This window comes from Ipomoea triloba, chromosome 8, assembly GCF_003576645.1.
Source record: "Ipomoea triloba cultivar NCNSP0323 chromosome 8, ASM357664v1".
In the NCBI taxonomy this organism is placed as follows: domain Eukaryota; kingdom Viridiplantae; phylum Streptophyta; class Magnoliopsida; order Solanales; family Convolvulaceae; genus Ipomoea; species Ipomoea triloba.
Window position 1 is genome coordinate 1,828,860 of NC_044923.1, and position 25,889 is coordinate 1,854,748.

At 37.3% G+C, this 25,889-nt stretch overlaps 4 protein-coding genes across 7 annotated transcripts; 2 read left to right on the forward strand and 2 right to left on the reverse strand.

Moving 5' to 3' along the window:
* The first annotated feature begins 4,544 nt into the window (after positions 1–4,544).
* LOC116027995 (transmembrane protein 45A) lies at positions 4,545–8,670 on the forward strand. 2 transcript variants are annotated; one of them, XM_031269796.1, is made up of 3 exons: positions 4,545–4,867; positions 5,505–6,144; positions 7,967–8,670. In XM_031269796.1, the coding sequence occupies exons 2-3, from the start codon at positions 5,798–5,800 to the stop codon at positions 8,442–8,444; spliced, it is 825 nt and encodes a 274-aa protein (XP_031125656.1). In that variant the 5' UTR covers positions 4,545–4,867; positions 5,505–5,797; the 3' UTR covers positions 8,445–8,670. The 2 variants fall into 2 exon arrangements, with proteins under 2 accessions (XP_031125656.1, XP_031125658.1); XM_031269798.1 differs by having other exon boundaries at positions 4,546–4,867; positions 5,663–6,144.
* A 682-nt stretch (positions 8,671–9,352) lies between these two features.
* Positions 9,353–13,370, reverse strand: LOC116026592 (MOB kinase activator-like 1A). Its single transcript, XM_031267914.1, has 7 exons — positions 13,259–13,370; positions 12,184–12,232; positions 11,930–12,038; positions 11,097–11,190; positions 10,658–10,791; positions 10,312–10,475; positions 9,353–9,837 (listed from the first exon to the last, which is right to left on the reverse strand). The coding sequence occupies exons 1-7, from the start codon at positions 13,279–13,281 to the stop codon at positions 9,763–9,765; spliced, it is 648 nt and encodes a 215-aa protein (XP_031123774.1). The 5' UTR covers positions 13,282–13,370; the 3' UTR covers positions 9,353–9,762.
* A 3,830-nt stretch (positions 13,371–17,200) lies between these two features.
* On the forward strand, positions 17,201–20,799 carry LOC116026769 (growth-regulating factor 4-like). Of its 2 annotated transcripts, XM_031268158.1 has the most exons (5): positions 17,201–17,391; positions 17,492–17,915; positions 18,850–19,141; positions 19,924–20,372; positions 20,559–20,799. In XM_031268158.1, the coding sequence occupies exons 2-5, from the start codon at positions 17,708–17,710 to the stop codon at positions 20,564–20,566; spliced, it is 957 nt and encodes a 318-aa protein (XP_031124018.1). In that variant the 5' UTR covers positions 17,201–17,391; positions 17,492–17,707; the 3' UTR covers positions 20,567–20,799. The 2 variants fall into 2 exon arrangements, with proteins under 2 accessions (XP_031124018.1, XP_031124017.1); XM_031268157.1 differs by having other exon boundaries at positions 17,201–17,915.
* On the reverse strand, positions 20,709–25,575 carry LOC116026766 (G-type lectin S-receptor-like serine/threonine-protein kinase At1g67520). Of its 2 annotated transcripts, none has more exons than XM_031268152.1 (7): positions 24,272–25,575; positions 23,051–23,179; positions 22,793–22,977; positions 22,158–22,368; positions 21,828–22,065; positions 21,460–21,610; positions 20,709–21,379 (listed from the first exon to the last, which is right to left on the reverse strand). In XM_031268152.1, exons 1-7 carry the CDS (start codon positions 25,506–25,508, stop codon positions 21,071–21,073), a joined length of 2,460 nt encoding a protein of 819 aa, XP_031124012.1. In that variant the 5' UTR covers positions 25,509–25,575; the 3' UTR covers positions 20,709–21,070. The 2 variants fall into 2 exon arrangements, with proteins under 2 accessions (XP_031124012.1, XP_031124011.1); XM_031268151.1 differs by having other exon boundaries at positions 22,793–22,980.
* Positions 25,576–25,889: the final 314 nt, after the last annotated feature.

The window sequence follows — 25,889 nt, forward strand, 5'->3', positions numbered from 1 at the left end:
GATTAACAAAGAAATTATTTATGGAGTTTATATATAATATTTATTAATATTAAAATAAAAACACTAAGAAAAAAAAGACAGTAAATAAAGTGCGATTTTTTTAAGGTAAAGGAAATTCAGGAAAATGGGTAATTTTTCAGGGTTTTTTTTTCCATAATTTTTACGAAATTGAAATTAAATATGGGGGTTTTAATTGAAATTTCTAATAAATTAATTTTTAAAAAATGCAGTGCCCAACTGCCAGCTGGGACTATTTCATGCAGTGGAATAACTACTTTACCGGTCGTAATCCTTGGACGTGGGCACCCCATGATCGCCATCTTCAAGCTACTACTATTTAGTACTCCTTATTAACTTCTTCTAAAAAATTGTATTTAAAAAAAAAAAAAAAGATTGAACCAACAATTCCTTCAAATAGGCCCAGTCCTATTATTTTATAGGTTCGAGACATAATAAAAAAAATCCTACTTAAAGTTAACATTATACCTACAATTTAATATCAAATAATTCAAAATAAGATTCACAAGTTTTTTCTTTAAATTTTACATACACAACAATAATCATGAAAAAAAATTATAGGTGTTTTTCTAAATGTAAAATAATCAATAACTACACCAGTACATTCATAAATAAATAATCTCGCACTAAGAATACGTGTATTAAAGCCCTTCATCCTCATTTACAAGATTTTGTATGTATACAAGTGGCCAAAGATGGCATGTTTTTAGATTCTCCTAATACTATCAAAGGGGAAAGACGATAAAAATTAAAGAAAAAATGACTTAAACTGAAACGATCCCTTACACACACACATATATATATATATATATATATATATATTTGAGTACTATTGAAATGATCCCTTATATATACCGTGCCAAATTAAAGTTCCATTTTATACCAAATTAATAATATATTCACACGGAACACGCATGAATACACACATGCAATGCGTGCGTACGTGTTTGTGTGAGTGGCAATAAGACATATGAGAATGATGAGTTTTGGTGGATGTGCTACATGCATAATGCATTGCATGTTACGGCCGCATATATGGCTTTTGCATATAGGACTATAACCCCAACAATATGTATTTCTTCTCATGCTTATTGTATTACTTTTAGCAAGTCCAACCATGGACTCATGTCATTGACATATGTAATATTAACATATTTTGTTAAGATCGAGTCATATTCCCACTGGAACCCAATGAGATAACTCAAGTTACAAGTGAGCTTTTTTTGTGCGGAAGAATTTCGAGAGAACTCAGGTTCGATTTCCGCAAGTGACGATCTTCCTGAGCCAACCCCCGTGCCTCCAACAGACAGAGAGAACTCGCGTTCGATTCCACAATACGATTCTCCTTGGACCAGCTCCCGTGCCTCCAAGACCTGGAACACCTCGTGGATTCACCACTTAAACTCATGATTTCCCATTTGGGACTTGTGCCAAAACTCAAAATATAAGAATTATATGACAAAGAAAATTCAAACTCACCATTTTTTTTATCACCCTCCGCCCATTTAATAATACTAGCTAACAACTTTATATAAAATATTTTTTTTATTTGGAAGAAAACAATATAATTATAAATATCGTAGACAAACCACTCTAACACGTATAATCAACTATCAAAAATCGTCGGATGTCATCTAAGAAATTTTCTAAAATATAAAGTTCAAGATATTGAAACTCGACATGCATAGCTTTTGCGCTAGTCATCAATATACGCAATGGTTAACTTTGCAATGAGTATGATTAAGAAAACAATTCCAAATTTAGCTCATCAACTCTCAAACTGCAGAGATAGTGTGACAATAGGAGTTTCCAACCCTCCCATTTTAGTTCATATAAAATATTTTTGAAATTGTTAAAAGAAACCAAAAACAAAAAACATTTAATGTGGTAGGTATATCAATAACTTGGCTACGTTAACATGCACTACAAGAAAAATGCACATAGACAACACTAAAAAGACAACAGTTTTTGACAAAAGTGTTGTCTTTTGTGTAAAAGACAACACTTTTGGACAAAACCGTTGTCTTTGACGCAACACTTTTATCAAAGACAACGGTTTTTACTGAACCGTTGTCTTTAGTGTGTTGTCTTTGTGCATTTTGTCAAAAGACAACACCGCAAAGACAACGATTTTTAAAAACCGTTGTCTGTGCATTTAAAAAAAAAAAACAGACAACAGTTTTATGTAACCGTTGTCGTTGGTGTGTTGTCTTTAAGTGCACTTGAATACACAACACTACAAAGACAACGATTTTTTAAAATCGTTGTCTTTGAGTGTTTTTTTTTTTTAAAGACAATGGTTTTATTTAACCGTTGTCGTTTGTGTATTGTCTTTAAGCGCACTTTAATAGACAACACTTCAAAGACAACAATTTATAAAAATAATTGTCTTTGCATGTGCACCTGTTTTTTATTTAGACAACGGTTTTATTTAACCAACGAATTGTATTAGCGGGTTTGACTAACGGATAATATATATTAGCGTTTTGTAAAAAAAATATTTGATAAAATTAGTTGTTTAAGTTAGCGATTAACATGTAAAATGACCTAAAAGGGTATAATAATAATAATAATAATAATAATAATAATAATAACATGAAGGTTGAATAATAATAATAATAATAATAATAATAATAATAATAATAATAAACAACATCGTGTAATAGGTTGACCCACTATATTTTTTATGTTTATTTTTTTTTGAAAAATTTATAATTAAAGACCGAAATCCCTTTATATTTAACGACATTTAAGTTATTTAATTTTTATTGATAGATGACTAAAAATAGTCATGTCACAATAATAATATAATACTAGGACCAAAAGTGAATGTTTTCATAAAAAAAGGACTAAAGTGAACTGTCGCATATAAATCTAGGACAAAAAATAGAATTAACTTTAATAATAATATTTATATAAAATCAAAATCAAAATAAAATTTAAAAAAAAAAACAAGAAAAAGAAACAAGGAAGCAGCAATTTGCTGCTTCCTTGTATATTCCCACTTTTCCCACCGTCCCACATCGGTGGGAAAAGTGGGAATAGAGCCTTGAGGCTCCTGTTTAAGGAGCCTCAAGGCTCTATGATTGCCAAATCCCATTGAGGGTTCAACCCTCACCTTCAACGTTTTTTAAATTAATTTTATTAATTTTATTAATAAGAGGTGTTTTGAAAAAAATTATATTTTTTCTCAAAATGCTATATGCAAATGTTGTTAAATGTAGCGTTTGTAAAAATTTATCAAATAATTAATTTGGTGTTTTGACAAAACTAGTTTCAACAACAATTTTAATCGTTGTCATTTGAAGAAAAGACAACGGTTAAAAAGCGTTGTCGTTGTGCGGGACTTACAACAACACCGGTTTCAACAACACTCATCAATAGACAACGGTTTTTAGCTGTTGTCTTTTCATGAAAAGACAACGGTTAAAACCCGTTGTCTTTGCACGGGACTTACAACAACACCGGCTTCAACAACACTCAATAGACAACGGTTTTTAATCGTTGTCTTTTCTAGAAAAGACAACGGTTAAAAACCGTTGTCTATGTGCGTGACTTTCAACAACACCGGCTTCAACAACACTCAATAGACAACTGTTTTTAACCGTTGTCTTTTCTAGAAAAGACAACGGTTAAAAACTGTTGTCTTTGCGCGGGACTTACAACAACACCGGCTTCAACAACAAAAATTTTACCTTATAGACAACGGTTAAAAACCGTTGTCTATGAGCATTTTTCTTGTAGTGATACATGAACCAAATGGAAGTAAACAAAAGATATAAAATTAGTAAATATAGCTCAACATAACAAATTCTCTGAATCTATAAAACACAATTTTTTAGTACGATTTATTTCTCTGGTATAATCTACAGATTATTGTACAAAAATAAAATTTAGAGAAAAAGATTAAATAAGTCTCTAAATTTTACATGAAAAATCAATTAAGTTTCTAAACTTTTAAAAAGTACAATTACACCCTTTAACTTGTTAAATTGAGGCAAGCATATCATTTCAGTTCAAGCGTGAAAATTCAACGATCGGTGACGGCTCGGTCGCCATTCCCGACGAAAGGCGTCCAGTCGCCTTCTGCCAGGGTCTGCCGGGACTGGCTACAGTTTGGTCGTCATTGGTCGCTGGATTTTCACACTTGAACTGAAATGATATACAATAGAAGGTTATTTATCGATTTTTGGGCTTTATTGCCCCAATTTAACGTGTTAAATGATGTAATAACACTTTTTAAAAATTTCAAGATCTAATTAACTTCTCAGGTAAAATTTAAAAATTTATTTAACCATTTTTTCTAAAATTTATTCTACATACACCCTCAATATAATAGTTACAAATTTTCTCGTCATTCAAAAAAAATACTACTCCGCAATAATTTGCCTGAATTAAATATTAATATAATTAACAAATGGGTCCAATCTCATGAAAATGCAATCAAGGATGAAGAGTCAACCCCCGTTCCCAAAACAGCAAAACCCCAACACACACTCTCTCTCTCTGTCACACGTAAAACGCGTACGGGCATGTGCGTCAAGTCCAGGAGGACACAGGCAATCCGTTTCTTGCTACCAAAATCGTTGAAAACCAATTAAACCAAGTAGCAGACAAACAATTCGTTTTATAATAACGCAATAATATAGCCGTCGCTTTTTGTGTTTTCGTTTCAGCTTTCATCATCGCCCTTTTCTCTGATCTGCGCAGCCCCTCCCGAGCCTTCATCTACGCGGAACCGCCTTTTCCTCTCATCATTCATCGCTTTCTGGGACAGAGAAAAGTGAAAATGATTGCCTTTTTCAATTAGGCTTCCAATCACTTAATAATTACGGACTACTATACTCTTGTAAGTGCGTTTTCTTTTTCTTTTGCAGTGCCATTCTTTTGTATCGTGTGGTGATTTTTACTGTGGCAATATCGAGATTAGAAACTGGGGTTTTTTTTCCGAGATTTTTTGCTGTGAAAGTTTGAGTCTTTGATTTGAATTGGCTGTGGTAGATCTGTGATGGGTTTGTCAATCTTGGCAACTCACAGCAATAAAGAATTCGATTTTTTTTTTAAATTTTCTAGGCATGCATGATTGGCTTTTGCAGGCTGCTTTTTCAATTTCCACAGCTAGAAGAACCTTCTTTGTTTCTTTGCATCTTCCTTTATTTTGGCGAATTTGTTCCCTTTCAGCTCTTAACAAGTTTTTTCTTACTGTTCCTGAATGGCCCTTTCGGCCTTTATGTTTAATCCCAAAGTACTGTTCCTATTTTTTTATTTTTTATTTTTGAAGAAGTATGAATTAACAGTAAAAGAAAATAATTTTGGTTCTAAAAGTGCCATGGGAAAAGCATACTTTGATGGAACAGCAATTTGTTTGTATGGGGAACTGAAAAAGTTGAGAATTTTTTATTGGGAGTAGGCCATAATCTGTTGATTTCAAACAACCAAGTATGTAAGATAATTTGTGAAAAAGCTTTTTTTTTTTTTTTTTCCAGCCCTCCTTTGTTGAAAAAAGGTGTCAAAGCATCCATCTTTATTGCTTAGCTAGCATACAATTAGAAGAGAAAAGGAGCAGCAGAGGATGTTAGGATTGGGTATTCTAGTGAAATGAAACAGTTGAATTAAGCAGTGAAATCTTGGCTTTGTCTTACAGAATCATTGAGGAGGTGTTGTTCTTATTACCAAAGGCTGCCTTTGTTGATTGGTAGCAGACTGTGGAAATTGAGCTGTTGTCAATAAAGGATCTTAGAGTGGATTAGGAAAGGTCTTCTCAGTTTCAAAAGAACATATGGGGTCTTTTCCTGGGCATGTTCTACCGGGAACACTGTTTCTTGTGGTTGGAGTGTGGCATATGTGGTGCTCAATAGTCAGATATGTGTCGAACCCCGAAGCGTTCCGGGTAAGGGTGTGGAATCCTGTTATGGGCTTCAACGAGAAGTTTAAGTACTTGGAGCTTTATGTCATAGCAATTGGAGGTTTGATTGATTTTTGTATCGAGCTCTTCTATTCAACCCACCTCAAGCTCTTTGTTGATGGCGTTTTGAATCCTTCTCATATGAATAACTTTGAGCATGCCGGGATGCTTCTCATGTTCTTCGTGTTTGGAATCATAGTACTACTCTCTGAAAAAACCAGGTCAGTGTTCCTGTTTCAATCTTCTTGAAAATTTTCTCGATTTTCTTCTTGATTGCATTATGTATTACACTACTTTTAAGTTAGATTTGGAGAGCATCCACATATTATTATTTGATTTATTTCCCTTTTGCCAGTATTCAAGACAAGATAAAGTTGCTCAGCTTAAGTTATTATGATGATAAACATAGTTAAAGAAGAATGGGAAAGTAGGCTAGTCATTGGTTGACTATTGATAAAGCATGAATATATGTTTCTCATGTGATCATTTTTTGGGTAGTTTCGTTTTCTAGATATAATGGAAACAAGATATGAAGTTGTATATCTTTGTGAATGTTTTACCCTATCTTTACTGGGCAAGCGTTTCAGTAATAGAGACTTATTAGCTGCCTTAGTAATCGGGAGATTTTTTTTTTTTTTGAGGAAAAGTAATCGGGAGATAATATGTATAAATTGCATTAATTCAATTGGCTTTTATTTCCAGCAGTAAAGCTGTTTCAAAGACAATACGCCTTTGCAATTCCTCATAGGAATCGTCTCTTCCCATACTAATCAGGATATATCTTAAACAAGAAGAGAGAACTTTTTGAAATTATTTTGTAGCCTTGTAAGTGTCACTTGTTTTGTCGGGGGGAGGGGGGAGGGGGGAGGGTCGGTCCAAGTGATGCCTCCCGGGCTCCAGATAGGATGCGATAACACTAGCAAAATTTGTCTCCCGTTACAAAAAGCTTCTTGAGAAACAAGTCATAGCAAATAACTTTCTAAAGTTCATTAATCTGGTTTCATTATCACTATCTTATTCACTGTAGATTTTGGTACTCTATTTCCTTATATATAATAACGCTCAGTACCAAAATGAACCGGGCTTTTCCCTAATTCTTTCTATGAAATTCTATATGCAGTTTTTGGGTCTTGCCGTTACATTTTATTGAATTTTAGAAGTTTTTTGATAAAAACGTTGCCATAGTGTACTCCATTATCCTGTGGTCCATTTAGGCTTAAAAAAGAAAGGCCTTGTTTGAAATTGGATGCTGTGGGACCTGTGCTTAATACTCTGTAGTTCACAAGTAATGCCCACTTTCTGAAGTGGAATGGTGTAACATTCAATATAATTTACTTTTTAAATAAGTTTACATGAACACATATGGACCGACTTTATTTTACTTTTTACAACATAAAGAATTTTAAACAGAAAAAAAAGCTGCAGTCTGCACATTTCTCGTGCTAACAAAGTTATACTCCACTCGGGGCAACCCCAGCCAAGTTGGCTATTGACTTGATAATCACAAGGTTACAAGTTCGACTGGCGTTGTTTTAAGCCGGTCAGCTATGGGCAACCTAGGCTGGTTTACCTCATTGTGACCCTTTGCCGGCTAGGGTCACAAGGCGGGGTTTACCCAGCACACACCCTCAGGTAATGGTTATGAGTTTCCCTCATCACTCAAAGAGTCAAAGTTAAACTCCACTCTGGATAGGGGCAAAAAAGACCATTACACATTTTATAGAAACAGATACGTTTGAATGTTTTTAAATTTTTTAATTCTCAGAGCAACACATTCAGTTCAAAAGCTTATGGAAGCCAAGGAGTTGTTATGTTAATTGTCCATAAATTCGCAATGTGACAAAAATGAAGTATACTATACCTATACTAGATAAGACTTTTTAATTTCTTCTCAAAAAAGAAAGAGATTTTGGACCATATGCCAATTTAAGCAAGAAAAAGAGAAGCTAACAAGTCTCTCTTTGTCCGATTTGTTTGTTGTTCTCCTTGGGTAATAAGTATTATGTTGAATATATGGCTACTGATTGCGGTTTCCTTTTGCAGCTTCCTTCCCTTGCCACATCAAGCGTTGTGCTTGATTGCATCCACGGCGTTCTGTGCCGAGTATTTCTTATTTTATTTTCACTCGACGACGCACAAGGGTCTCGAGGGTTACTACCACCTCATCCTCGTCCTCCTTATAGGCCTCTGCATAGTAACTACCATTGCTGGGGCCCTCGTGCCAGCAAACTTCCCCGTCGATTTGTCCAGTGGCATTGCGATAACGCTTCAAGGCCTCTGGTTCTATCAGACCGCATTCACTCTTTACGGTCCAATGATGCCCGAGGGTTGCAGTCTTCAGGGGAACGAGGTATTATGTCGGTCCACTGATAGTCAAGTTCGAGGTGAGTCGCTAGCGAACTTACAACTGTTCAGCATGGTCTTTTGCGTTCTAGCCGGGGTTGCAGGGGCATATGGTTTTGCGGTTTCGAAATTTGGTTACCCAGAAATTATACTTCCAGTGGTTACACTTGATGGATAGATGCATTTGCTCAAAATGGCCATTTTTGGTTTATAGGCCCTCAGAGGAAGCACTTATTGCCTTGGACATAACTTTTTCTTTGTAATCTTGTTATTGCAGATAATGCCTAACAATTATACCCTTTTTTTCTTTTCCTTTTGGGGTTCTGTTTAGTACATGGAAATTGTAATTTATTCAATGTTTCAAATGCAAAAGAAAAATAAAATATATTCTATTTTCTTTCTTATGGAGTGCTGTTGTGGAATGAAATTAGTTTCTTTTTTCTTCACTTTTGGTCCCTTGACTATGATATCGCTCCGAATTAGGTCCCTAACTATCAAAATTTTTAATTTTGGTACATGACTATTCAATTCTTTTCACATTTGACCTTACGTTTTCTAGCTTTTTGGTACTTTGTTTTTTACTTTTCAAAGCTTCCTAATAGGCATAGTAGTTTTTGAGAGGTTTTTGTATTTGTAATTAGGAGCGAAGAGATGAAGTGAAGGAAAAAAAAAAATCTGAAAAGCAAAACAAAAAAAAAAGAAGAAAAATGCATGTTAACGCGCCCAGTGGGCCGCACGTGCACCCGACTGGGTGCCTCAGTGAGCAGCACTCTTCTTTGTTTTGGTGGGACCCACTTCAAAGACAAAAAACTAGTGCCTTATAGAAAACTCTCACCTCTTCTCTCTCCTCATTTTCTCTTCAATAAAATTTTCCTCAATAACTTAGTACAATCAATTTTTCCTCAAAAACTTAACAAAAATCACTATTGTGATTACTCTCAGGCTCAACACAACTTTTTGGTACACCTTATTTTTTACTTTTTAGTACTAACTTTTTGACTTGATTAGCCTTATTTGACAAATTGAAAGAGGGACCAAATGTGAAAAAAATGAATAGCTACACAGCAAAATTGGAAATCTTGATAGTCAAGAACCTAATTTGGGAGGGGTATTCCATAACTGGAAAAAACTCATGAAGTTCTATGCCCACACTGTATAATGTAAGCATTCATGATCTTATCACACTGTATAATGTTTAAGACTTGCAAAATACATACAATTCAGTTTTGCAAACCAGAACTCTTCATTTTCAACTCTAAAACGCAGTCTGTTCATGTTCTTAGGCAGAAATATAAACATTAACACCTGATTTTAATGACAAACCAAGGTAAACGAGTTTAATGATGATCCTTTGATTGAGTACTAGGTAAAGCGATCCAAACCATAAAAGGTGAAGAAGCTGTAACTGGAAATCTACGGGACATTCTTGTGGCATTATGCCATCAAGTCTCTGGAGAATCAGTCTTCACGGCGGGGAAATGGATAAGAGGGGACACTCAGTAAGGCACGATAATAGATTCTATAAGCTCTTGGAGCGGGGCAAGCTCCTTCTTGTCTATAAGCCCGAACTCCTGCAAAATTAGAAGCAAATACTCATATCGTGCTCTAACCATGGTTGCAGTAGGCGCTAGTCGGGCGGTAGACTAACGCCTAGGCGGCAACCTAAATATATATAAATACAATAAAAAAAAATTAACAAGACCGACTTGTCTGAGTTAACTCGGCTAACTCTGCCGAGTTGTGCGAGTTAACTCGGCCGAATTCGGCCGAGTCGGCCGAGTTAGGAGGGAGCAATACGCCTCGGCATAGGGGAGCCTAGGACCTAGGCGGCCGATTTTTGCAACAATGGCTCTAACTAGTGGTATGACATCGTAAGTATATCTGTGTGAATTGAAAGTTCAACCCGACAAACCAGTTGATTCGAACTATTTCTGAACTGTGTGAATTTATGATGGTTAGATTTGGTCTTGGTGGCAAAATGACATAACATTCACGTAAAAAAGGGTATACGAAAACCAATTTAGGCTTCAAAGTCGAGAACTCACATGAGTAAATAGTATGAAATGCTTGAAGCAGGTGTTTAGATGGGCCTCTTCCTTGAGACTCACGATCTTTTGAAAATGGGTGTGATAAATATGAGCATATACACGAAACAGGCGCTTGAATATTGTCTTCACAACTTCCTTGAAGTTGGCAGGAAACGGTGCACCTAAATTTAGCGTATTAAACGAGAAGTAAATAAGCATTCTGCTTTGACAACTAAAAGAACGAACATAGTACCGAAAACAGCGAAAAGGATAAGAAATTCCAGGTTTACAATAAGCACGAAATAGTGATTGAGGATTGACAAGTCCAAAAAACAGGAAAATAAACAAAAGATAAAAGCATTACCGAGCCTTTGAGGAAATATGGATTCATCATCCAACTGGCCCTCAATCCAATCCATCAAATACTCAACATATTTTGGCGCTGAAACTTCAATGGGTTTCTTGATCTGTACACCGTCTGCCCACCTATATTCATACCTGAAAACGAACATCCATAAAAGTCAATAAAACCGTGTCTGAAATTAACTATGCTTCTCACAATGCCAAACACGTTAATTTTATAAAACTTTTTATTCGATAGTTTGAAATGCCAAACTGTCAGTATTACCCGGTTTGGAAACATATTTTAGAGCAGCAGGCAAAACAATGGCATGACAGTTACGGTAATAATCCTTCTAAAAATTCCTTGGATACGAATAACGAGATAATAGCAACTTAAATGCATCCATGTATTCGGAATTTTTAACTGCAAAGAACACGAGACTAGTTCATATGTAACATACTTGGGGCCAGCAGTCATTGTAGGGCAGTTATCGGGCGTGCAAAACTCTGTCAGGGTGCCATAGAGCAGATTCACCTGGTTGAAGAAATCTACAGCTGAAAATCAAAAAGTAAAATAATCTCCATTCAGCTGAGAAAGTAGGAGAATATCAGTACACCACAGAAACATATGTTGAGCTAGTACGAAGTTTAACCTCTCCGTAGCGTTAGAAGAAAATATCTAGCACCAAAAGCTGTATATACACAAGTTTGACAACCTTCCTTGTAGGAATGTTTTTATCCTTTTAGGGAACCTCGTATTAATGGTTAATAGAAACAAGACCTAAATTTTAAATGCTTCCTTAAACATTATATGTTCTCCTACACTGTTGCAAAAATGGGCCTAGGCGGCCGATTAGGTGCTAGGCACCCCTAGATCGAGGGGATTTTACCCTTAGGTAGACATTAGTCGGCCGGCCGACTAGGCGCCCGTGTCGGCCAAACTTAGCTCCCGGGTTGGCCAACTAGGCACTCAAGTCGGCCAACTCGGCCGTGTGTGTGTGTGTGTGTGTGTGTTTTTTTTTTTTTTTTTTTTTTCCTTCTTTAGGTTTGCAATGTGTACACTGATGTGTTTTTCTTACTATTATTACTTGCCCGCCTAGGCAACATTGTTATTCTATACCACTCACCCGCTTTGAATCCTTTCTTTTTCCTCATTTTTGGTCATCAGTTGTGAGGTCTACTTATCAGAGAGTCAACTGGAAAGAATCGTTTTCTTTTAACCACACAAACAAATAGATAGGGATAAAAAGGGCAGTAGACTATATATAGAGCGAGGGGGCAACAGTGAGCATACTGTTGACAGCAAGCCACTCATTAATGTCCTCTCCTGGAGGAAGTCGTACAGCTTCTCTCAAGTTCCCGCTCCCTAAAGTTGCATCGATGTGCTTTCTTAATTGTGCTCCCTGCAATAGGGGGGAAAAAGAATTAAAGGCGGCCTTATCCTTTAGGACTTCTATTTCAGCAAGAGGCAGTTAAAACCTAGCGCAGCAGTAATTGCCCAAAGCACGTAAAGAGGAAAAAAAATTTCTTTATATGAAAAAAAGTAACCTTACTCCCCGAGGGTGCACTTTTTTTAGGGCGGAAAGTTCTCTGGTTCCTGAACACAAACAGCAGGTTAGGCGTTAGGAACAAATGGAGGCGAGAAATACGAGAACTCCTCAAAATAGCTAAACTTTGACATACAAGTAAAACATATTACTTAAGTAAGAAACTATCAACAGTCTCCATTCATAAAGCTTACGCTTATATTGAAAACCAAACAGCACAATGACCTATATCCATAAAGCTTAAGCCTTTATAGAAGGCCACTAAGTTATGTCTTATAAACAACAAGCACTTAGTCCCAAGCTTAAAACATAATTTCTAAATAACAAAAACTTAGTCCCCAAGCTTAAATTCGAAACTACCCCAAAAAATAGATATGCCAGCTCTGCCTGCTTGTACCATTTCACATAGGCTTGCATGCATAGATGAATGATGAGACTTGAAGACTTGAAGTATCCATATCAGCATTCTCTTCTCATCCATTACACAGAACAAGTATAGTCTTCACAGTTCAACGGATCAAACTCCATACAAACTATACACATGAACTTTCCCATTTCGCATTCCCCATTCCACATTTAAGTCCACTGAATCTATTCCTAACACCAACCCACCTTTCAAATCCAATTCTTTAGATTCCACCAATCCAAGTAATCAAGCTTATTTATTCTTAACAGAAGGGTGAATTATTTTATTTGAATAGTACTGACTCTATTACAATGCAGAATTTATTCATAACTATTTTCTTAACCTATTGAAGTACAAAGAGTCCATATTCTCCGCTGAAGCTCAAACCCACAGCCTCCCTTATATCGAGAAACTTTGTTTCACTTGAACACAAGGTCTTTAGCAACATAAGGGTGAATTCAATCACTTCTAAATCTAAATTTATTCCAGCACCATATACCCAGAAAAAAAAAAAAACACAATTCAACACCCATGATTGGGATCAACACAAAGAACCCATACCCACAGATCTGATGCAGAGATCATAAACAACACAGAAATCAATCATCCAACTATGATCAGAGAAGAAAATAATGAATTTGAAAAGATTTAATTAAATATAGTAATTTACCTTCCAAGACCAAAGAGACTCATGGTTTGATACGGGAGAGACGAAGGCAGGAAAGATTGGGTCTTTGATAGCTGAGGAGGAAAAGGAGGGAGTCAGCACAGAGAGATGTAGGATAGAGCGGGCAGCGGAGAAGGGGCTGCCCGGGGAGAGGGAAGAGGCCTTTGGTTCATTTTCGGGCAGAACGGGAAGGGACATTTTTGGTATTATAAACATTTATTTTCTTAGTGGAAGCGTCGTTAAAAGCTGTGTCCACATCCAATGACAAGGACCCCCAAAAAGGGCAATTAGAAAGCTTGATTTTTCAGCTAAGCTGACGCGGATCTTACGTCATTGTGACAAGTGGCAATTAACAGAGATAGTACTTTTTTTAAAATAAAGAAACACATTCATTTAATCATAAGCTGAAATAATTACAAATAGGATCAATGGGAGCGGTATATCGTTCCTTACAGTCAGACATAGAAACAATTTCTCTAGTGATGCTACAAAGAACTTGATTTGCAGACTGTTTCACAAATTTGAAGCTAAATCCATTTGATGAACTTAACACTTCTTTAATATCATTGAAGGATTGATCAAACGTACTCAAGATGAGAACTCGTCGAGCCCAGCGTCTATTCAATCGCCACCCAAAGTTGGCTTGAAGTTGCACGGCCAATGGCGAGGTGGAGAGTCTCTTCGGACAGCGAGGATATGAGAAGGGAGAGCACAGCCTGGTCCGTCGCGAACAACAGCTAAAGTCACCGGAGCCGCGCCGCTGCTCTCTGCCATGGACAGCACCGCCGGTACTGTCTCAGGACACGGGTAAGACCCATCAACAAAGCCAAGAAGACTTTGACCACGCAAGAAGGGGGTTAATTGTGTTCTCCAAAAGAGATAGTTGTGGTTTGTTAATTTAATGGAAACAAAATGGTGGGCAGAGGACAAATTACTACCAGGTAACATAGGGGGTAATTGCAGAAACAGTTTGTTCGGAAGAAGCTTGAACAGAACCGTCATCGTTTCCCTGACCTGCCATGGATGGAAGGAGAGTCCTGGAGGCTACTGATACCAAATGAGAACTTAGATTATCTGATAATGATTCAACGTGTTCAGAACAATACAATAGTCATAATAAATAACAATAAACTAGAGTCCTATTGGAATACAATAAATAGACTCCTAACAGTCAAGACTGATTTCGGTTGGAAAGTCTTACACACTACCTGAGTATTGTTTTCAATCATACGTTCATTGACAATACATCTATCGATCTGAACTGCAGATGCTCTTTTTCATTGTCATCTTTGTCACACAGGATGACCAACTTTTATGATTCACACTTATGAAGAAAATAACTCGTCAAAAGAAATGAGAGGAAAACAAACTCATCAAAAGAAAACGAGAGGAAAACAAATTCGTCAAAAGAAACGAGAGAAACATACAGAAAAACACAAACAAATACAGAACACACAAGAAAAGGGAAACACCTCTTCTTGAAAACTTTATTTTAGGGATCCACTAAAATCAAACCACCTCTTTATCCAGATCTGGTTAAATCCTTTGAACTTTGAAACTTCATCAACTTTCTTCGAGAGTTGGTGGTTGAATCGGCAATGAAAGTTATGAAAAAAAAAAACAAAACAAAACAAAACAAAAAAACAAAGGGAAATAGGAGACGGCCAACCAAAGACCCGCCGACACGAAGCTCCGTCAAAGCTTCGGCCAGATCTGGCCTTAGGCTGGCGGCCAAAAAAGTGGCATGGTTTTGATAGATAGAGAGAGGATTCGAGAGAATATGCTAGGGTTTGAGATAGTGTTTTTTTTTTATTTTTATTTAATATAGTAAATATTATACTTCGTAACTTGGTAAGCAATATTTGAACAATTTTTATAGGAAAATTTAGAATTAATACCTTCTAGAGTTTTTCGAGTATGGTAATTTTGCCATGTTTAATTTTAAACTTTTAAATTGACAGCTCATAGTCCTTCGACTTTTAAACTATTATCATCCATGATCCAAGCTAACCACACATAGTCCTTCAACTATCATACTTTAACCACTTATGATTCTTCAATAGGACCATAGCTGATTAAATTTTAAAAGTTGAAGGACCATTAGTTGTTAATTTGGACCGCGAATGATAACAATTTGAAAGTTGAATGACAACAGGTGGTCAATTTAAAAATTTAGGACTAAACATGACAAAATCATTATACTCGAATGACCCCATATGATATTAACTTAAAAATTTTAATAATGTTACCTTTATATATATATATATATATATATATATATATATATATATATATATATATTGATATATTGATTTTATTAAAGAAAATATACGAATTTGATTTTTGTTAATGTTTTTGTGTTGCACAAACAAAGTTATGATTTGAAAAACTTAGAAACAACAATCATGGAACAAAGACCTAAGGTTGAGACTCAAAATGTAGTTCCAAAAAACTCCCTTGGCATAAGGGAGTGAGGTGGAAACACAATGAAAGTCAAGAGTCTTCCTATGTCCTATATATGTAGTCGCATTATTGATAAATGCATGATGGACTTTTGGTCTTAGTGCATTGAAGGACTATCATGGTCCACGAAGAAAGTGCAACTTCACAACAAACATGATAAAAGAATCATGATGAGGGCATTTAAGGAAAAAAAAACATTGAGCACCTTCCATCACCAAACTCATTGATTTTGATTTATTGGGCATAAGAAGAATATAGAAGCAAAGTTTATCAATGGACGTTCACTTTTGGAGAAACTCACACAAAAAATAGAGTAATTCTCCAACTTTGATTTTTATTTCAGATAAACCACTCTTGCAATAATAACATGTGAGGCAATTTCGATAGTAAACTTTGTCAAAAGCCTTGTCGTCAAGCGAGAGGTCACAAGTTTGATCCACAATGGGGGTATTCCACGATCTTTATTAACAAACTAATCAAATACATGCATATATAAGTAAGTCTTATGGCGCTTGTAAAGCAGTTTAACAATTTTTTTTAATATATTAGTATTCTCGAGTTTAAAATAATCCTCTTACACTTGTCTAAACTTTTGTTCTTCTCCTCTTAAATACTGTCTATTGAATCAATGATTAAATTTGTGTTCTCACATATTACAATCCATGGCGTCTCTAATCGGATAACATGCAGATCAATCTAAGTCATCACCACAACTATTTACTTTCACATCAACCATTCTTCCAATCGCATTGTCGTCCATGTATGTTTTGTTACCTCACATGGCTACTATACCTAACACCTTCAACAATATAATAGCTCATTTTGTTTTCGTCAAACTAGCATTCAAAACTTATTGGAGATAACGACAAATTGACAAAATTATAGATAGATCGAAGACCATTAAGTTAAGAGCAAAATCAAGTTAAATTATTAATTTTACAAATAAAATTAGGAATTTGCTCCAATCAAAAAAGAAGAAACTTCACTATTGAAAAAGTAAAAGTTGATGACATGCAAGTACAAAAGCTGAGCTTAAAGATCTTTGTGGAGTAGAGAAGAGGCAACTAATAAATGTCTAAACACAAAACAAACCCACAAATTAAAAGCCCTAGAAATTGAATTGGAAGCCATTGAAGACATGAAGCTAGAGGAGTAAAGGCAAAAATGGTGCTTGGCTAAGCTTATCCTTGAAGATATGCTGTTCCATTCCCCAGACAAAAAGAAAATTCCAAAAGAAAAAGAACAAGACATCCTCTTTTGTCACTCTTCATTATTGCTGAACCCTTAAGGACAAAGTTTGCATATTTTGGAAGGGGGTCATCATACATTCACATGACCATTTGAGAGGATGACAAGAGCTGTAACATCATTGGACCACAATACCCATCATTTCCACCCTCTCAAACCTTCCCCTCTCTCCCCCACCCTTCATTCCTTGTCTCAGTGCTCCCCTTAACCTCAACACACTTAACTTTTCATTAAAGCCAAAATCTTTAACATCTTTAACAGTATATATATATATAAATCTTGGTTTCTTGATTGATCCCATTTATGTAAATAAATGCATGGCAGGTTTGAGGCTTTGAGCCTTGAGGTTTCTAAATGTGAATAAACAAATAGTTTTTAGTGACAGCTAAAGATTTGTGAAGAAATCAGTGTTTTAACTCAAAAAGGTACAGTCTTTATGGTGTTAAGTGATAGATATTTAGATAATCACACTTCTTATATTCAGTTGTGTTACTATTAATACCGGTCTCACTGTGTTACTATTAGCTTCACTTTTCCCAGCTTTTTTCCATCTGCTCTTTCTTCCATGGTTGCCCAAACCCTAGATGGCAAGATCTGACCTGTCTTCACACTCTAGCGAGCACGAAAAGAGCACTTTTGAAGTTTTGATCTCTTCAGATTCAGTGAGATTTTCTTGATAGATATTTTGTTGCAGCTTTTTTTTGTTTTTGGTGTGGAGTGGAGATTTGGGGAGAGGGGGAAATGAGTGGGCCGTCGACTTCTGTGGCGGGGGAGGGGTATGGGTACGGTTTCCGGCCGCCGTTCACGGCGGTGCAGTGGCAGGAGCTGGAGCACCAAGCTATGATATATAAGTATCTGGTGGCCGGTGTGCCAGTGCCGCCGGACCTCGTTGTCCCCATTCGCCGGAGCTTCGAAGCCCTCTCTGCACGGTTCTTTCAACACCAAAGCTGTATGTTCTTCAGCCTCTCTCTCTCTCTCTCTGTATCATTGTATGTATATACTGCTCATTATCTCTGGGGGCTATGGGGATTGGGGATTGAGTATTCTTCCAATTGTAATTCATAATCTGCTAAAAAAGGTAGAAGCTTTTTTGAGTGACTAGGGATTAAACAAGCTTTAGGTTTTTCATATCTGATCGGCTCAAATCATGAAAGTCAATAGGTCGCTCTCGTTGGGAATTGAAAGTCAATAGCCTGACCAACTAGGCTTATCTGATCGGCTCAAATCAAGAAAATCAATACGTCTCTCTTGTTGAGAGTTGAAAGTCAATGGCCTGACCAACTAGGCTCTTGTTGGGAGTCGAAAGTTAATAGTCAGGCTGGGATTTTTCAGGGGAAAAGCTTTTCTGCATTTCAGTCTGGAGGTCTAAGTTTCAAAGACTAGCCTTTGCCTATTTCCAACATGTGGACCTATGAAAGTGACTTTTATGTTTACCAGTTTCTTTTGATTAGCATTGCCAATTTGCAATCTTTTTGTTGTTTTAGTATTTCTCTGTTGACAGGCTTGTGGCACAGTGCCTTTTCCAGCATACTTGTGTATGGCATTGAGATCAAAATGCAATCTTTTGGGGATTTTTGGATGATAGTTACTCTAGGTTGGGATTGATATCAAGTTTTACTATATAGTATATGCTTTTTTGTTGAGATCTTATAGAGGCTTATAGTAATGTTCATTTTGGTTTACACCTGTTCTCTATGCATAGTAGTAATAGTAATAGTTAGGAAGATTTCATTAAGGAGCGGGTACGAGATGGGCCAATCAATGTGTACTTGTCTCTCGTGTTTAAGCTTTAAATAGCTGATAATAGGGAGATTGTTTGTTTTTATTGGATCACACTTTTGTGGTTATGGAGCTTATGTTTTCTGAATTTATTGCATATCCAGTGAACTATTGTTCCTATTATGGAAAGAAATTTGATCCTGAGCCCGGGAGGTGCCGGAGGACAGATGGGAAGAAGTGGAGGTGCTCTAAGGACGCGTATCCTGACTCCAAGTATTGTGAGCGGCACATGCACCGAGGCCGCAACCGTTCAAGAAAGCCTGTGGAATCTCAATCTACTTCTCAGTCCTTGTCAACTGCTATATCACACGTTAATACGGGGAGCAGTTATGGAAACTCTGCAACTAAGCTGGGGATGGAGCCCGCCTCTTATGGAACGGAGAACAAGGAATTCCGGTACATCTCTTGTACTCATAATCTGTTTGGGAGTAGTGGATGATTATTCTCGGTGAGTCCTTGGTAGAGTTTGAGATGTGATTTTTTAAGTCCATTGGCCATAACAAGATGTGTGAAGAGTGATAGGGGAGGTAAGAAATGAGCGATGGAATTTTGGGTTTTAGCGGAGTGTAGTATGTTTGGAATAATTATGTGTAATAATCGGGCTTGAGTCATCCAAACTTTGTGATAATAGTTGCTCGAGGGATTGAATAGTTCTCATATATAGAATTATTGGATAGAGCACTTTCCGCTTATTTACCATTTGCACACTTAGTATATAATCATATATTGAAAGTAGACAGTAGACTAGCATAGACCTGATTGTGCTTTGTGAGTGTTATGGTGCACGTGATTTGACCTAATCTGAACCATTGATATATGTAGGCCGGTCTTACTTGGAGTCTTATATTATTAGTGTAGTGCACGATGTCTAGGCAGTATTTCAAGATAGTCAAATTTCATATGAAAGCTTCGAGTATTATCGTAGATTTAGAGTTAGGCTTGGGTTGAGTGTTGCCAATGAAGAGTTTTGAAGCGCATCTACCCTGCAAATGGCCAATGTGCAATGTGACATGGTCTAACTAACGTGTTTGTGTGTCTATGTGGGGGTTTTCATTTGTATATAGACTATATACATTTTTATTTCTTTCTTTTGGTAGAGTACCGATTTGTAAGCTGTTACGCTACATATTTGATAATCGAACATAGAGTTTTTTATATATTCAGAATGCAAAATACAGGTATCCCCTTGGAATGACTCTGAATGCAGGTGAACGCGATTTCTCTCAAGAAACTTCTGCGGGCGTGAGAAGTCTGGGGATAGGTTCCAGCACCGATAGCACCTGGTGTCTATTGCCGACTCAAGTATCCTCTAATCCCATGTTTAAGACGAAAAACGAGCCACAGTTTTTGGGGGGTGTCTCGGAGCTTACAATCGACTCTACGATGCCAAAACAGCGACAGCAACATTGCTTTTTCGGCAGTGAAATCGACTCGCCCGGGGCATTGAAGCAGGAGCAACATTCCATTCGACCTTTCCTGAGCGAATGGCCTACTACTACGAAAGAATCGTGGTCCAACCTTGACAACGATGGGTCAAACCAAAACGCTTTCTCGACTACACAGCTCTCGATATCCATTCCCGTGCCTCCCTCTTCTTTCTCTTCGAGAAGTGACTGCTCTCAGAATGGTGAGTCAGAACCTGAACTAATCAACTTTTTTTTTTTTTTTTTTATATAGTACTATTGACTCTGTTACAATGTAGTATTTGAACTAATCAACTTAAAACATACCAATCTGGTTTTTGACATCGAGCCAATTTATTAGATTTCTAAGATTTCTAACGTCGACTTCTTTTAATCTGTATTGGATGCAGATGCTTAAACCGGAACCTGGACTCCGCAATTACTTCAAAGGTACGAGTTGATGTAATAATATGATTGTTATGTGTGTCGTCGTATATTTAAGCTGCTGGAACACCGAGTTGCATTGCCTTTCTTTTTGGCTTTTGGTACTGAAACCGAACTTCTGTTGTAAGAACTACTACATATCATCAAATCTGACACTAGGCTTTGATCTGATGCAATTGTAAACAATAATTTCGGTTCTGAGGAAAATAATGAATCTGAATTTTGCTATACTAAGAACCTTGCTGTTCTGGTTAGCTGTTCTTCTACAATCACTACATGAACTGTGAGACTTATTGGCTGACGAGTGAAACCTACGGCCACTACCTGAGGGTGTGCACTAAGTAAACTCTGCCTTGTGACCTTAGCAAACCGGCTCAAACCAAGAGGCCAGTAAGCGGCTCCTGTTGGGAGTTTAAACTTGTAACTTTGTGATTATCAAGTCAACAACCTGATGAACTTAGTTAGGGTTGTCCCGTGACTATCTTGCCTCTATGGCTGAAATGGAGAGTTGATTCACTGTAAACTTATTTGACTCGTCTTCTTGAAACCCACGGGCCGTGCTGTATCTCAAGACGAATGCAGGTTTCTTTGGCTTCACCATAGCCAAATTCTCGTTTGTTAACATGGAAATCACGTCAGACATTGATGGTCGATCGACTGCAAGCTCTTCTATACACAGTAACCCGACATTTATGCATCTGTGCAGTTGTTCTTCACTGCCAAACATACTGTTTAACGTTGGATCCACGAGCTGCAGCACTGCATCTCTGTTCCATAGCTCCCAGGCCTGCAGTGTTGCCAAACAATAATGGATGCAAGCAAATGAAATTGCAATCATGAGGGATTTTAACGTTGTATTAGGCTTACATGTTCGACCAAATTCAGGGGACCATCTTCACTGTGGACATAATTGTTCCTCCGGCCGCTAACAATTTCCAACACTAGTATTCCAAAACTGTAGACGTCTGACTTCGTGGAAAAAATTCCTTTCTTGACATACTCGGGGGCCATGTAACCGCTGTTATATATTCGAGAATATGTATAGTTTATAAATTTGGTTGGAAGATTTGAAAAAATTAGTGGAAAGAGAAGAGAAAATGTAGAATAAATTTTGTATGAAACCGGGATGTTTTTTTTTTTAAGTTAAAAAGTAATACGCATCTTATGGCTCACGATGAGACGGTCTCACACAAGACCTATTCGAAAATAAATGAAGTTAACTTTTTCTCACTCACCGTGTTCCAGCAAACTTCATTTCTTTTGCTTCTGTGGCATTTTGCCTTAGAATCTTAGCTATACCAAAGTCTGAAATCTTTGGGTTCATATTCTCATCCAGTAATATGTTGCTAGCTTTAAGATCTCTATGAATGATTCTGACTCTTGAATACTTGTGAAGATAAAGCAATCCTTGTGCAATCCCTTCAATAATGTTGAGACGTCTCTTCCAAGTTAATTGTTCTTTTTGAGTTGGATCTGCGTGCCATAAAATATTGTTATTGTGACTATTAAATTAATTGATGATCACATAAATATACATTTAAGTGAATAACATGGTTACTACTTACCAAAGAGGAAAAAGTCTAAACTTTTATTGGGCATGAATTCGTAAATTAGCATTTTTGTGTCTCCATGAATGCAAAAACCAAGCAGCCTTACAAGATTTGTGTGCTGAAGTTTTGCTATCAACACCACCTCATTTTTTAACTCTGTGACTCCTTGTCTTGAACTTTCTGACAATTGTTTTATGGCAACTTCTTGTCCTTCTGGTGTTACTCCCTAATATTAACATCTCTTAATAGTCAACAAGTTGTTTTTATCAAATAAGATGATAATCAATCAACCAAGAATTCATAAAGCATATAAGAGCAACCCCGTTGGCATTTTTTCTTACATTTTGTTTGTTTGAATGAGGAGAGTGAAAGTTTTTGAGTTAACCTTAATGTGTGTTTTTCAAAAAAGCAAAAAAAAAAAAAAAAAAATAAATAAATAACATGCAACTAGTTTACGCGCACCAGCGCTACCTAGTGGGTGCATGCACTGCACGTGGCCACCTTGACTTTTATTTTACTTCTTTATTCTTATTTAAAAACTTTTATTTTTTTAACATTTTCTCTTTGCATGACACAAATCACAAAAAACTCAAAATTGTTTACAACGATTATGATTGATCTAATTATCACTATCGAATCGAAAAGACTACCTTATAAACACCTCCAAAACCACCTTGCCCCAATTTGTATTGTGGTGAGAAGTTATTCGTAGTGGCAACCGCCCAATCATAGCTAAAAACTTTGAGATTGCCACTCTCACCTTTGTCCAGTTCGTGAACATCAGTATATTCCTCTAACGTAAATAAATCCTTCAGTTCTTGCTCTTTCCTGGCTTCTTCTGGTAACAAATAGATGTTCAATAAACAAGACCACATCAGATCTATGAACATTTGAGGTTTGCAGATTACCTTGTTTTCTCCTTCTCCGGCGCAATAGGAACAAGCCAAGCAGGACTGTCAAGATAGTAGCTAGTATTGTAGGTACAAGAATCCTCACCCATCTCTTTGAGTTACTGCGACTGTTACTGTCATTTCCCTCTGCATTGCATGATTAAATATGTAAGTGTACAAAATATAAGTAGAATAGGACAATCCCGCCAAGTTAATCAAACTGTTGACTTGATAATCACAAAGTTATATGTTTAACTTCTTTATTGACCTTTTTGATTTGAATCGAGAGACAACCTAAACTAGTTTATTCCTTTTGTGGTCATTTGCCTACTTGGTGGAGGATAATGACTACGACACTATCCAAAAAATATAGAGTGAATGATCTTTATTCGTAAAACGAGTTGAGTCATGACGAAAATGTAATACTTTTTCTTCAAAAGTATAAATAAAATTTGGGGGCAACTCTATTTAAGTTGATACGATTAACTTGGTAACCATGTGTAGAGCTGTCAAAACGGACTAACCCGGCCTATACGGACTAGGAAAAAGGGCTCGACTCGACCCGGCTTGTTTCGAATTCGGGTTGGGTTTGTTTGCTTAACCCGGCTAAGCACGGGCTGGGGGCTAAACGAGTAAGCCTGTTTTTTATCCAACTTGTGAATGACTAGAATCTTTACCAACTAGACACAATGAACTTATTAAACAAATATCATGTGTGCTTTAATACTGTCAAATCGGTCCGGTCCGTCCCACCACATGCCTAATTTCTGGCAGACCTTTGTGGGTCGGGTCGTCAGGCTTGCATGCTAGAGTTCATGCAACCCTGACTTACTCTTTCGGAGGTCAAATTTTTTTGTAACCCTAACTCGCCCCATTACGGGGTGTGGAGAATTTCATTTTAATACTTCGCCGACTAAGATTACAGGATTTACACAGTGCACACTATGACTGTGGTTTCCCAATCATTATTGCATAGACCATGGTCCACACAGCTGTGTGGACCAAAAATAAAAATACATTATTTTTGTACTGAAGGTATATTAGGTACATTATTTTAGAGTACATTATTTTTGTATTGAAGATACATTATCAAATAATGTACCTTCAGTATAAAAATAATGTACTTTTTATTTTTAGTGTGCTGTGTGGGCCATGGTCCATGCAATAATTTGCCGTGGTTTCCCTAGTCAATCAAAAAATAAATATAAGTCCAATGTGCAAGTTATAATTCAATGTTACCTTGGGCTGGACGTTCTAACACATACTTAGTTACCGTTCTACCGGTGTTGTCCTGTTGAAATTGCAAAGCTCTCCCTCTCCAGTACGTACACTCATCATCACCATAGCTTCCATAGCCAACGCACTCACAATCCTTCCAACAACTCTCCCTGCAGTCACTGAGGCTCGCGCTAGAATTATGGGTCGTGAATGTTTTAGGTTCTTCGCCGGTGTAATTCACGAAACTCCCAGATCTTTCCTTGAAAGTCTGGCCGCCGGCGCCCCTGCAGATGGGTTGCTGCCATAATTGACAGCCCTTCGATTGCTGAGTTTCATTCTCGTAGCCATAGCACTCGCCGGCGTCGACAATCACGGTGCCGTTGTAAGTCACGAAGAGAAGGCCTTCGGGGTCCAATCTCCACCCGGCGAGACGAAGTTTGATTTGTTCTTCGGGTGAGAAGAACGGGAGATCGGAGGGGTCGAGCGTGACTGCGTAGCTGAAATACTCTTCTTCTCGGGCCGAAACGTTAACGAATTTGAAGAAGTGAACGCCGTCGTACGCGGATTTGTGGGTGGGGCTGTGCCGGAAATCAGTAGCGTTTATTAACTCTCCGCTCGTCCAGTGAACCACTCCTCGGTTCTTGATAACCAGTCGGCGTTTTGTGGGGTCCCACTCCAAACTAAACGCCCCGGGCGCCGGCGAATCGTCGCGACGCCATGAAGTGAGAGTCCAATTCCGACCCCTTCTATGGTCCACTCCTAACTTCATCCCCGGCAAAAGGGTATCCGTGGGATCGTCGAAACTACTCCACAGTTCCTCCCCGAATGAACCGTCGGCGTTCCTCTCCCGGAGCACGAAGTTGCCGGAATCCTGCAAAGTTGCAGCCACATTCCGGCTAGTTTTCTTTGAAGAAATCCGGTAAGGGGTGGTTAGGGTGCCTTGTCCTTCATCATATGCGAGTATCAATCTCCCAGAACCATCTATGAGAAGCTTGGCAGAAGAATTTGTGGGGAAAGGTGTATCTCTGTTGCCTATCCATACCGGTTTACTCCAGGTGCTTACCGTGAACCGTATAGCCAAATACGTCCGGTTGGTTCCCTCCGGCGTGAAGAATCCTAACGTGAAAGTCCTGTTTGCAGAAACAAGGAAACTGGATTTAGAGGCGTTCAGAACGTCGCCTTGTTTCAGAGTGTCCGTCTCCGATGAAGCAATTGAGAGCAGGGAACATAGAACCAGTAGGAAGAACTCCATCTCCATTACTAGATTACTCAGGTGATTGTGATGGTTATCCTTCCTTTAGTTTAGAGTTAATACTTTTGATGGTACTACGAATATTAAGGTTTTATCAACTATGATCTCTTGTTTTAAAATAATCTCTAATGGTCTTTTAAGTTTAAAAAAATAATTTTTCCTATTTAAATTTAAAAATGATCATGAGACGTTTTAAAAAGATTATGTATTTTTTTTAAAATTTAAAAGACTATTATTTTAAATTCGAGGAACCACAATTAATAATATTCCAAAGACCAGGATTAATTTACTATTCAAAAGACGAATGATTGGACTTTTCTTTCTCATGTACTATTACAGTTTGACATGAGGAGCAAAGAAGATTGATATTCAAGTCAACACGATTAC

Excerpts from the sequence above, each read along its gene's own strand:
- LOC116027995 (XM_031269796.1), top strand. The coding sequence starts at position 5,798 with ATGGGGTCTTTTCCTGGGCATGTTCTACCGGGAACACTGTTTCTTGTG. Across the intron at positions 6,145-7,966 it reads CTACTCTCTGAAAAAACCAG|CTTCCTTCCCTTGCCACATC; the intron begins GTCAGTGTTCCT and ends TTCCTTTTGCAG.
- LOC116026592 (XM_031267914.1), bottom strand. The coding sequence starts at position 13,281 with ATGAGTCTCTTTGGTCTTGGAAG. Across the intron at positions 11,191-11,929 it reads TGAGTGGCTTGCTGTCAACA|CTGTAGATTTCTTCAACCAG; the intron begins GTATGCTCACTG and ends TTTGATTTTCAG. Across the intron at positions 10,792-11,096 it reads ACAATGACTGCTGGCCCCAA|GTATGAATATAGGTGGGCAG; the intron begins GTATGTTACATA and ends GTTCGTTTTCAG.
- LOC116026769 (XM_031268157.1), top strand. The coding sequence starts at position 17,708 with ATGAGTGGGCCGTCGACTTCTGTGGCGGGGGAGGGGTATGGGTACGGT. Across the intron at positions 17,916-18,849 it reads GTTCTTTCAACACCAAAGCT|TGAACTATTGTTCCTATTAT; the intron begins GTATGTTCTTCA and ends TTGCATATCCAG. Across the intron at positions 19,142-19,923 it reads ACGGAGAACAAGGAATTCCG|GTATCCCCTTGGAATGACTC; the intron begins GTACATCTCTTG and ends TGCAAAATACAG.
- LOC116026766 (XM_031268151.1), bottom strand. The coding sequence starts at position 25,508 with ATGGAGATGGAGTTCTTCCTACTGGTTCTATGTTCCCTGCTCTCAATT. Across the intron at positions 23,180-24,271 it reads GTTAGAACGTCCAGCCCAAG|AGGGAAATGACAGTAACAGT; the intron begins GTAACATTGAAT and ends CATGCAATGCAG. Across the intron at positions 21,380-21,459 it reads CCCTGAATTTGGTCGAACAT|GCCTGGGAGCTATGGAACAG; the intron begins GTAAGCCTAATA and ends GCAACACTGCAG.